At 46.8% G+C, this 12,045-nt stretch overlaps 1 protein-coding gene across 6 annotated transcripts in view; it reads right to left on the reverse strand.

Annotated features, from left to right (window-relative positions):
* The window catches only part of NPAS2 (neuronal PAS domain protein 2), a 175,121-nt gene that overhangs the window by 92,276 nt on the left and 70,800 nt on the right, over positions 1–12,045 (reverse strand). For 2 of the 6 annotated variants that reach the window (XM_003909038.5, XM_009184788.4), the window contains exon 2: positions 798–851. The exons of 1 other annotated variant lie outside the window; for it this stretch is intronic. In XM_003909038.5, the coding sequence (XP_003909087.3) occupies positions 798–829 (32 nt within the window). In that variant the 5' untranslated portion in view covers positions 830–851. Of the gene's footprint in view, positions 1–797; positions 4,560–12,045 lie in introns of those variants that run through there. 3 more of the 6 variants (XM_031655441.1, XM_031655440.1, XM_031655442.1) reach the window with 2 other exon arrangements.

Genomic DNA, 12,045 nt, shown 5'->3' on the forward strand with positions numbered 1-12,045 from the left:
CCAAATGACCTGCAGTGAGCCACTGAGGAGCTTCCTGCTCACGGTTTTTTCCCCAGAGCATGGCACAGTAACTGCTGACTCAGGTGAATCGTGTGAAACTGATGACATTCGACTGTTCCTGACCCACTCCACGTCACCGTTAGGATTCCACCGCGTATCGAGTAGGCATTCAATACATGTCCAATGAAGGAATCAACATAGACAGTTTATCAGTGGCTCTCACGTGCCAGCTGCCAAGTTCATATTTCTAGTTGACCCAACCACAGTGCAAGGTGTCTATGACATCTCCAATCTACAGCTGAGGAAACTGAGCTAATCTACGTACACAAAAGTGCTTAGCACAGTGCTGGGTGATGACTGCGTGCTCACTGTGTGGCAACGATCATGATTATTATCCAAAGCCAGACAGAGCTCCGGCGACCGAGTTAGGACTTGAATCCAGGCCCGCTGGACTCCAGTCAGCCTGCCTTGTCCAGCAGTGTCTGTCCTGGAAAAGCAGTCACCAGAAGCCCTGAAAGATGACCAGTGTCAACAGGGGTACAAGGGAGCATGACAAAAACCCAGACCACTCAGCAAGTCCTAGACAATGTGTCATTTCACACTGAGGGGCAGGGCTGAGCGAGCGGTCTAGAAGGCTTCTCACGGAGCACTGCAATATGTCATGGAGACAGTGTGTCCTGTAGCTGCCTGTCTTGCTGGTGGCCTCACCTGCACAGAGTGAAAGCCGGCGAGATTCTGCCAGGCAGACCCTTGGGGGTCAGAGGGCTCTACTGAGGACGGGGACAGCTGCATCTTACCTCTTGGCTCTGTCTTTCTCATCTTCATCCATGAGATTTTCTATGCAGTTTTTCCTGTAAAAAAAAAAAATTAATTAAAAAGAATGGATAATTACCGTCTGCTTCTAGATCTTTCTTAAAAGTCTTTCAGGTTGTCATCATTTCGGTCTTAGCCCAGCGGTTCTCAAACTTGTTGGTCCTGGCACCCCTTTACACTCTCAAAATGGACTGAGGTCTCCAAAGCACTCCTGTGTATGTGGGTTAAGGCTGAGAAATGTTTAAATGCACAGGCACTCATTTCATCGGGCATCGGAGCAATGAAGTCATCAGATGTCAAGCAACTTCTGGAAGAGTCAGAACACTCATGTTGTGTACACTCATGAGACAAGGAGAGCTCTTTTAAAAGGAGAAATAACGAGTTAATTATATTTTGAAAAAATGTCTTGACCTCAAGGACCCCAAGGGTCTCCAGACCACACTTTGAGAACTGCTGTCCAGACTTGCTCAGTGAAGCAGCATCTGTTCCTCTCAAGCCTTAGGTCACACGCACCTCCCAGCGGCCGGCTGGGATCCGTTAGTGATGCCACAGCAGGCATTGTTCACTCCTGCTTGCAGGACCCCAGTAGCCTATGACATCCTGAAGGAGAGGGTTTGTTTATCTGTCCATTCAAACCACACAAGCTCCTCTGACAGGTGGCCTGGAAGAATCAGCCCCAAAGGAGTGTCATCTGCAGTCCCTCCCTTAGGGCACTTACTCTCCTTGAGACAGCGAAGGTGCACAAATGTGAAAGATTAAGTAACAATCCGGGAATGTTCTTCCTCACCGCCTGAGCCTCTATTCTCCCAGGCCACTGGCTTGATGCGTCTCAGGCCCACAGACCCAGCTTCCCCTCCTACCACACACAGGCCTGGGTTCCCTCCACCCCTCAGAGCTGCACAGCCCTGGTTCCTTTCTTCATTCACACGTTTCCCAGAGCCCCACCTGTCTGGGGTGCGCCCCCAAGCAGAACCATTCTCAGGGAGCTTGTGAGGTCAATGCCAGCTGTGGGAGGCTGAAGGCTGCGGTGGCTGGGAGGGCAAAGTGTGGTCGAGGTAAAGGTGGGGACCATGGAGAAGCTGAATCACCATTGCCCACACGCTTCTCTGCTCAACACACAGGGTCCTCAGTCGGAACTCCCAAACCCACACTTCGCAAACGCACCACCAAGGACTCTTGAAATGTGAAGTTTCAGATAAAAGTTTTCAATGGAGTCAATCAATCTTTCTCTGAGCTCATTGAGCTTTATGATTTTGGTCACCTACACACACAAACATGGGTCTGAGCCAAAGCAAAGATGAATTCTGCAGCCACAGCCCCTGTTTACAAAATGCCCATGCACTCAACAGCAGGCGTATTCCACCACGGACTAGCAAGAAATGCTGCTTAGAAGTTAAAGCCTGTATCACAGTTCAGTCAGCGTTAACACATCTGCAAACAGGCCTGTGCTTAATGTTTTCCAGATGGAATGTGTTCAAAATTTTATGTCAATTCATCGAATGATGCCCTACCCCAAGCCTGTGCTTCCAAGGAGAATGGTGGCTGACCAAAGCCCCGGCTGCGCTGTGTTCTTTACCAGGGTCCCCTGGACAGAGCTTGTTCACAGGAGGGCTAGCTGCTGCTCCTCAGCCCACTCTCCTGAGCTCCTGGGATCCTGTTTGGATGACCAGGGTTGCTGAGTCATAAACTAAACATCTAAAAATGACTAACGGCTATTCTTTATCAACCACATCTTCTGTGATTTGTATGTTTATCCTGCAGACATTTCCTGAATCTACAAAACCTGGATGCTCTACACCCATTTCCTGTTCTTCAGCATCCCTCTCATTTCCCTGTCCCGTTCCTCTCACTTGACCCCTGGCTAAGCCATTCAGCTGAGCTGCACCCAGTGTGAGAGGGCCCCTAAGCTGAGTTCTCACTGCACCTGCCACAAAGGCTCCGTGCTGATATTTTTACTATTTTGTCACCTCTGCTGTCTACCATGTTATTTTTTAACTTAAAAAATTGCGATGAAATCCACCTCACAAATTTACCGTCTTAACCCCTGCTGAGTGCACAGCTCAGTGGCATTAAGCACACTCATACTGTTTTGCAACCATCGCCACCATCCATTCCAAATCTCTTTGACCTTGCAAAGCATAAGCTATCCATGAAACAAGAAGTCCCCATTCCCCTCTCACTCCAGGCTTGGCAACTGCCCTTCTACTTTCTGTCTCTATAAATTTGACTATTCCAGGTCCGTCATGAAGGTGGAACCAGACAGTATTTGGCTTATTTCACACAGCATAATGTCCTCAGGGTTCATCCATGTCACTGCATGGGTCAGAATCTCCTTCCTTTTTAAGGCCGAGTGATATCCCATTGCATACGGAAATGCAGTGTTTTGCTTGCCCGTTCATATGTCCATGGACATGGGCTACCTCCACCTCGGCTGCTGTGAGCGTGGGTGTCCATCCTCCCTTGCGTTTTAGAGTCATCCTTTTACTTAATAATAGGATCTGGAAACAGCTTGAAGGCAAACAAGGAACAGGATGGAAGGGAAGAAAAGAAGTCCTCTGAGATCAGGTTAAAGGAATCACAGAGAAGTCTGGGGGTGACAATGACTCTTCTCAGCCATATAGTTTTCAGTGAGAAGGATTTTGAGCAGCTATTTTTTTTTCTTTTGATCACAGAGTGCCAGAAAACAGAAAAGGAGCTTAAATGACAGCAGAGGAGATTTTGTTTGGAGCTGAGACATAATGGTTGAGGTGATTAACCCCCAGAGTGAACAATGGAGGGATGCCGTACAGCCTTTACCCCAGATAACCATGTGTCCTACGTGGCGTAGACAGTCACGAGGTGTGTGAATCAGGGTCCCCGTAGGAAAGCAGACGGCAGGTGGGAGCCTCTGAGGAGCGTTGATTTACAGGGGGGGCTCTTTGTAAAGGTGTGGGTGGGGAGTAGGGAACCAAGAGGGACAGTGTGGTTACCTGAGGTGGGGAACGGCAGAGCTGTGAATACCTCTGAGGGGAAGGGACAAGAGGGAATCGTTTCCCAAACCTGGAAGGAGTGTGTCCCATAGGAGGTGGCCTTCAGTGAAGGGACAAGAAGGGAGCCAAGGGAATAAACACCTCACTCTCATTCTCCACCCACCCTCTGATCTCCTGCTGCATCTCCTTTAGCCATGTCCACAGGATCCTCCGCACAGGGGAGCCTCAGGGAAGTGAGAAGGGAACACGCCCGGTAATATTCATCTCTCGGGGCTCTTCCAGTTCTGGGTTTCTTGGATTTTCCTAGAACACAAACTCTCAGGAGTCTTTTTAAGCTTTGTAACATCCCCTCAAATTTGAAATCCAGGCATCTGCACCTAGCAACTGACCACACAAGAAATAATAATCAACAATAACAATAATTACGGGAGCCTGATGAAAAGAGAGGCTGAGAGGGGTTCCCAGGACAACCTGAGCAACAAAATAGGTGACAACCATATTGATCATAGCCTGTGCAACAAACTACTCATGAGTCTTATTTGTTTTATCGTTCCCCACCTCAGGTAACCACTCTGTCCCTCTTGGTTCCCTACTCTCCACCCACACCTTTACAAAGAGCCCCCCAAATAAATAAACAAATGGGGAGGTAGGAGGAGGGAGGGAGACAGCTTCCTCTTACAGAAGATTCCAATTAATAAATGCAGAAGAACAATGGCAATAGAAAATCGCCATCATGCCCCATGCCTGTAATCCCACCCCTTAGGGAGGGAGAGTGGGGAGGATAGCCTGAGCCCAGGAGTCTGAGACCTGTCTGGGCAATATAGTGAGACACTGTTCTCCACAAAAAGGAAAAAGAAGAGAAGGGGAGGGAATGGGAGGGGAGGGGGGAGGAGGGGGGAGGGGAGGAGAAGGGGGAGGAGAGGGGAGAAGGAAGAGAAGAGAAGAGAAGAGGAAAGAAAGGAAAAGAAAAGAAAGAAAAGAAAATCACCATCAGCATACCATAGTAATCATTGTTGCAGGCAAGATCCACCGATGGATGCTAAAATTAATGGGAAAAAGCTTGGGGAGAAACAGGATATTTGCAGAGTTTCAAAGTATTGCTCTCAAGATATTTATTAATTACAAAAGAAAAACAATTTACAGGGAAGAAGGTTGGCAGACACCACTTTCACCTACTGGTCAGCATTAACATCACCAGTGTTAAGTCACATAGAAGTCTCTGTGGAAATAAGCACTCATTCCTCTTGGGTGTGTATATCTAGGAGTGTCATTCTTAGAACACACGGTAGCTGTATGCTTACTTTATTAAAAACTGCCAAGCTGTTTTCCAAAGTGAGTGTACAATTTTATATTTGCACTAGTAGTGTACAAGGAGTTCCAGTGGCTCCATTCTAACATTTAATATTGTCTTAATTTTAGTAATTTACGTGGGTGTGTTACGAGATCTCATTGGGATTTGCATTTCCCTGAAGACTAATGATGCAGAGCACTTTTCACTGGCTATTTAGATATCTTCTTTGGTAAGATGTCTGATTCTTTTGCCTACTTAAAAAAAATTGGACTGTTAGTCTTCATCATACTGATCATAGAAGTTTATCTCTTCTGGGTACAAGTACTTTGTCAGAAAATATGTATTGTGAACATTTTCTCCCAGGCTGTGGGTGGCCTTGATTGCTTTTTGGATGGTGTCTTGTGATGAGCAGTTTTAAATTTTCATAAAGTCTAATTTATCAACTTTTTATTTTATGGTTAATGATTTTTGTATTCTAAAATACATTTGCCACCTCAATGTTGTGAAGAATTATCCTATGTTTTCCGCTAGAAACTTCATCACATAGCTTTCACATTCTGATCCACAGTCCTTTGCAAGTTAAATTTTATGTGTGTGTTGGACAGGGCTCAGACATTATTCACCACCTCCCACCCCCACCACGCCCCCAATATGGACATCCCTGTTCCTCCAGAATAGTTTGTTAAAAAGGCATTTATTCCCCTGTTGAATTGCATTAGCACTTTCATCAAATAGTGTGTGGTCTTATATGCATTATTTATGGACTATATTTAGCTTCATTTATCCTATGTGTCTCAACTCTGCAGGACACAGAGTCAGGATGTCTGCGGAGTGAAGACACATAAGATAAACTTATTAAAAAATAAACTTCATTTTTAAGAACAACTTTAGATTTACAGAAAATGCAAACAGAGTAGAGAAAGTCCCCTTATCCCCACACCCAGCTTCCTGTTACTAACATTTGACATTGGTATGGCACATTTGTCACAATTAATGAACCAATACTGATACATTATTATTAAGAAAAGTCCAGGCCGGGTGCCAGTGGCTCACACCTGTAATCCCAGCACTTTGGGAAGCCAAGGCGGGTGGATCATCTGAGGTCAGGAGTTTGAAACCAGCCTGGGAAACATGGTGAAACCCTATCTCTACTAAAAGTACAAAAATCAGCCCATGTGATGGTGCATGCCTGTAATCCCAGCTGCTCGGGAGGCTGAGGCAGGAGAATCGCTTGAGCCTGAGACGCAGAGGTTGCAGTGAACTGTGATCACGCCACTGCACTCCAGCCTGGGCGGCAGAGCCAGACTCTGTCTCAAAAAAAAAAGTCCATAAGTCTTACACAAACTTGCGCTCAGATTTCCTCAGTTTTTACGTAACGTCTTTTTTCCACTCTAGCACTCCATCCAGGACACCACAGCACGCTTTGTCAGCATATCTCCTTGGACTCCCCTTGGCTCTGCGAGTTTCTCAGGCTTTCCTTGTTTTTGAAGACTTGACAATTTTGAGGAGTATCTGTAGAATGTTCTTCAGTTTGGGTTTGTCTGATGTTTTTCTCAAAGTCAGGCTCAGAATACAGGTTTCTGAGAAGAAGGCGCAGGAAGTAAAGTATCCTCCTTATCACATCATGCCGTCAACATGGCTTGTCACTGTGGATGCCAGCCTTGGCCACCTGGCTGAGGTGGCGATAAACTCACTCATAAGACGTATGTTAGTTACATTTACATGTAATATGTACAAGGTGTTTTCCTTCAACTTTCAGATCTTTTTTATTTTTTAGGTGAAGAATGTCTAAATTTAAAGTGGTAGATTCCGTTATTAAGCTGAAAAATTTACATGATTTTCCCTGTACTTTTGGACTTAGATATATAATGACTGAACCTTTTATCAGATTAACAATTGGAGTCATTGCTTTACATTTAGAGGCCCTTCATCTGGAAACATATCGAGCATTTCATTTGAAAATATAACTGCTCTGTTGTTCAAACAAACTTAATTCTATGTTTCCCAATTCCACCACACCCTTTGTCTATTGCTATGGCAGTACCACATTATCTTAACTCCTAAAGTTGTGCAGTCATTACTGACATAAATGTAGGGTCGGCTTTCCAACTTTGTTCTTATTCAAGTTTGCCTTGGCCTTTCTAGGTCTTTGCACAGCCACATAAATTTTAGAATTAGCTTGTCAATTTCTATAGAAATACCTGATGCAGCTGGGTGCAGTGGCTCATGCCTGTAATATCATTGCTTTGGGAGGCTGGGGCAGGAGGATTGCTTGGGGGCAGGAGGATTGCTTGAGGCCAGGAGTTGCCTGGACAACATAGCAAGATCCCATCTCTACAAAAAAGTAAAAATTAGCTGGTCATGGTGGTGCATACCTGTGGTCCTACCTACTTGGGAGGATGAGGCAAGAACACTGCTTGAGCCTGGAGTTCAAGGTTACAGTGAGCACCAGCCTAAACAACAGCATGAAATCCTGTCCCTCAAAAAAAAAAAAAAAAAAAAAAAAAGAAAAAAAAAAAAGGTTTGATAGCTTGATGAGATTTTGATTGAGAATGAATTGAATTTGGGGATCAATTTTGGGAAAACTGACAACAATGTGCAGATCTCTGATCCATGCACCATGTGTACTATCTCCTTCTATTTGCCTCTCCTCTTGGACTCTGTGATGAGGCAGGAGAATGTATTTGCCACAGCACAAATGTGCCATCTGCATATGATATACGGTGATTCAACAGATACTCCCTGAGTGCCTGCACAAGGGGGAACACACTGTGAGCAAAGCTGGTACTCTCATGGTGCTTACACGAGGTGGGGGATGCATGTGTCAGGGGAGTTGGGGAAAACTGCAAGCAAGCAAATAAGTAAACACAGAGCCTGTTCTTTGGTTATCACTGCAGTGCAGGAAAAGGTGAATCCTGGGTGGGACGGGGATCGGGGAGTCTTGCTCTGATGTTTTAAGGAGCCTTGGAAGACCTCCTTGATGAGATGCTATGTGAGCTGTGACCTGAAGGGAATGTGGGAGTCAGCAGTGAGGGTGCCTCCCCCAGACAGCAAGGAATGTGAGGAGCAGCCAGAGGCCAGCCCAGGGATGGCGTTGGTGAGGGGAGGTGGAGCCAGGGGTCAAGGGGCATTATGGCTTTAGCTCTATGTGAGATGGGAAGGCAGTGGAGGTTCTGAACATCAGTGACAGACACCTATCTCAGAGGACAGCGCTGAAACTTAAATGAAGTTAAGTTTGCAAAGTCTGGCCTGCAGCAGACAGTCAAAAAACAGGTTCTCTACTTTGATGGCAAGGATTAGGCAAACTGCATCTTTCCCCATTTCATGATGGTTCGCCCAGCCCTGGTATGGTGTGGCTGTGTCCTCAGCGAAATCTCGTCTTGAATTGTAGTTCCCATAATCCCCACGTGTCCTGGGAGGTCATTGAATCATGGGGGTGGTTACCCTCATGCTATTCTCATGATAGCAGTGAGTGCTCATGAGATCTGATGGTTTTATAAGGGGCTTTTACCCCTTTTGCTCAGCACTTCTCCTTCCTGCCATCATGTGAAGAAGAACGTGTTTGCTTCCCCTTCCACCATGATTGTAAGTTTCCTGTGGCCTCCCCAGCCGTGCGAACTGCGGCTCAATTAAACCTCGTTTCTTTATAAAGTACCAGTCTCAGGCAGTCCTTTATAGCAGCATGAGAATGGACTAATACAAGCTCCTTACCCATATTAGGTGCTCAATAAATGCATGAGGAATGAAGAAAAGGAAGGAAGGAAGGGAGGAAGGGAGGGAGGAAGGAAAGGAAGGACACAGCCAGGGCCAAACCCCTATCTGAATTCCTGTGCCACTACCTGACATTCACTCCCACAAACCTCTCCATGATCACGGTGGCTCCACAGTAATAGTGCTTACAAAGTACATGTGAAGGTACAATTATATCCCAGTGACTAAAATTAAAACAAAAACTTCTGCATGTGCAGGAGCCACTGACTAAAGGGAAAATCCGCTTAGACAGCACTGACAGCCAGGGCTCTTTGGGAAGGCCCAATGGGTCCCTCACCAACCCTTGGCAGCTGCCAAGTTCTGAAAAAACATAATCTCATTTTGTCTCCGTCAGTTCTGTGGGTGGAATGGGCTGGCTATAGTTATCCTCCACTCATAAATCAGGCAGCACCACTCCCCAGCAAGGCTAAGTGGCCTGCCCACAGACACAGGCTTGGGGACAGAGCAGACCCTGGGCTCTGCCTAGGCCTTTCTCCACCCACTGCTGCTCAGAATAGGGGGTTTCCGACTTCAGAGTCAGTCTGATTTAAATCTCCAGTCCAACCTACTTGCTCTATGACCTTGAGCAGGCCCCTTAAACCTCATGAGCCCCTGTTCCCCTCATTCCTAACACAATGCAGCTAACACCCACCAGGCAGCGATTGTACAAGGTGCAAACGGGAGGCAGGTCGCAGGTCTGTGTGCAATAAAGGGCCCAGCATGATGCCTGGGGCACAGAAAGCTCTAGGTGAGTTCCATTCATTGAACACCTGCCTCACCTAACTGTCCTACCCCTTATGTTCACACTGTGGCCACTGAGCCCCTGCTAAGGGAGGTGACACTAAGCTTCAGCCTTTCTTATCTACTTTGAATGTCAATGAACACATTCTCTGCACAGTAAGGAGGTCACCAGGGGTGAAACAGACATGGACTCTGGGGTCACACACACCTAAGGTTTCAGAGAAAGGCTCCTGAACAGAGACAGAAAAGGCCATATTGGTAGGAAGAGTGCCTTACAGCCAAGAGACACCTGCAGGCGGGGGCTCCAGCTGAAGCCTGAACCTGCCCCACCCCTAGGGACTACCTGTGGCTGCTGCAAACAGGACTGTGAGGACTGCTGAGTGGGAGCATGGGGGTAAGGAGCTCTGCCAGGCCCAGTAAACAGACCAGCTGGGAATCTAATCAAGCAAGGCCAGTGGAGCACTGAGTGTGGGGGCAGGGGGTCGCAGGGAGGAGGGCTGGAACTCCCAAGGGAATTGGCAGACAGCCACCCCTGCTGCTGGCAGGCAGAGCTAGTGGGGCACAGTGGGTGTCAGAGTTCCTGGGTCCAGCATCCACATCTGTGAAGGGGAGAACAGCAGTGGTGGCCTGGGGTCAGGTGACCCAAACTGAGACCGACCCAGGCTTTGCCCTTCAATATCTCTGTATAACCTTGGACAAGTGTGATGCTCCCAGCCCTAGCTCCCCGACTGCAAAGTGAGAGAACAGAAGGGCTTTTCTTACTGTGTGGCTGTGAGAAGGCATGAGAGAATCCAAGAGAAGCCCCCCAGCACAGTCCCCGGCACAAAGAAATCATCACAAAATTGTAGCTGCAGAATTTTAACTACACTATCAATAATGATCATGAATTAAAGGGCTCACAGTAGAAACTGGTGCTTAAGCCCAACAAATGTCTTTGGGAGAAACAGGATAATCATTCCCTTCTACCAGTGTTGAAAACATGTGTGTGTATATGTGTGTACGCATGGTGGAAAGACAGACACACACACGCTATCTAGAATACCGGACTAGCTAGCGATGACCTGTAGACAGCACCCTTGACCCAGTAACTCCATCTTAGAGAAAGACTCCAGCTTACGTTTTAAAAGGTACCTTGCCAACAAGACTGGACGTTTGGCCTAATCAATGAAGACTGCTTCCGACAAGGACATAACCAAGCACACTCCTCCACTCAGTCCTCACCAGAGGACTCGACGGCCATAAGAGCAGGACTTCACCAGCTAGAAACGGCTGTCCCCACAGACCCCATCTTGCTGTCGCCTGTGATCAGCACCCAGCATCCACTGCCCAACGCTCTGCCCACGTCAAAGACTCTTCCCTGTGAGACCAATGGACTGCCCACAACAGGCCAGGACATTCTTTTTTTTTCCCCATGTTCCTTTCCCTGGACTGGTTCATTAACCCCTTTTCCTATCCCTTTTCTTTCAATGTTAAATGTTACTTCATTTATTGTGCAATGTTTAATCTATAACATTTATATATTGATTAAGTGTACTATTATGCATGGTTTAGCAATATTGACTGACCTGTGGAGTGGCTTGAGCCTGTGTGCCGGCGGCTCTGACTCCTGAGTGAATGGGAAGTAGTAAGGGGAAGTTCCTCCTTGGGAACTCAATGGAGCCTACAGCTTTTGTGATTGAAATCACATCAATAAAAGTCTGACCTTGTGGAAAGACACAAACGTGCATGGACCTGGTTATCACTGACCCTGAGCCGCTCATAACTAAACAGCAAAGCAACTGACCATTGTGAGGTTGTGAGGTAGGAGAGAAGGGAATGGAATGACTATCAGGTGAAATGACTGGGGTTTTCCTTCACACAGCAGACCCTCAAAAAAATCTATTGACTCTAACTGAAGCAAAGGACAAAAGTGAAGCCTGCAAATGACATCTACGCACCCGGGTGAAATTTCTGCCCCAAAGGCATTAGAATATTCTTTCTCACAGCCATCCACTACACAACTGATTAGAATTCTGGCCCCTGGCGAACGGGGACCTGGAAATGGCAGCAGGATTATTTTGTCACGCCATATCTGCCCTGGGTCCCAAGTGTGTCAGCAGTGAGACAGAAGACTAATGAGTCATACAAGTGACAGGCTCCCCCAGGGAATAGTAGCTCACCCAGGTCTCCAGAGAGGGCCTCATGCAGCATGCATGGAAAAACATGTTACTCCACTCATGCAGGAGGTGGCGACCCTTTTCTCTAAAGGGCCACCTGGTAACTATTTGAGATGTAGAGCATCCGCTCTTTGTTGCAACCACTCAACTCTGCCTTTACAGTGCAATGCAGCCATAGACGATATGTAAATGAGTGGGCATGGCTGTGTTTCAATAAAACTTTATTTACAAAAACAGGTTGTGGGCCAGATTTGGTCCCCAGACAGCAGTTTGCCAAACCATGTTAAAGAATCACTGGAATCACTACTAAACTTTCCTCTTCAGT

The sequence above is a fragment of the Papio anubis genome, chromosome 14 (assembly GCF_008728515.1).
Source record: "Papio anubis isolate 15944 chromosome 14, Panubis1.0, whole genome shotgun sequence".
NCBI classification, from domain to species: domain Eukaryota; kingdom Metazoa; phylum Chordata; class Mammalia; order Primates; family Cercopithecidae; genus Papio; species Papio anubis.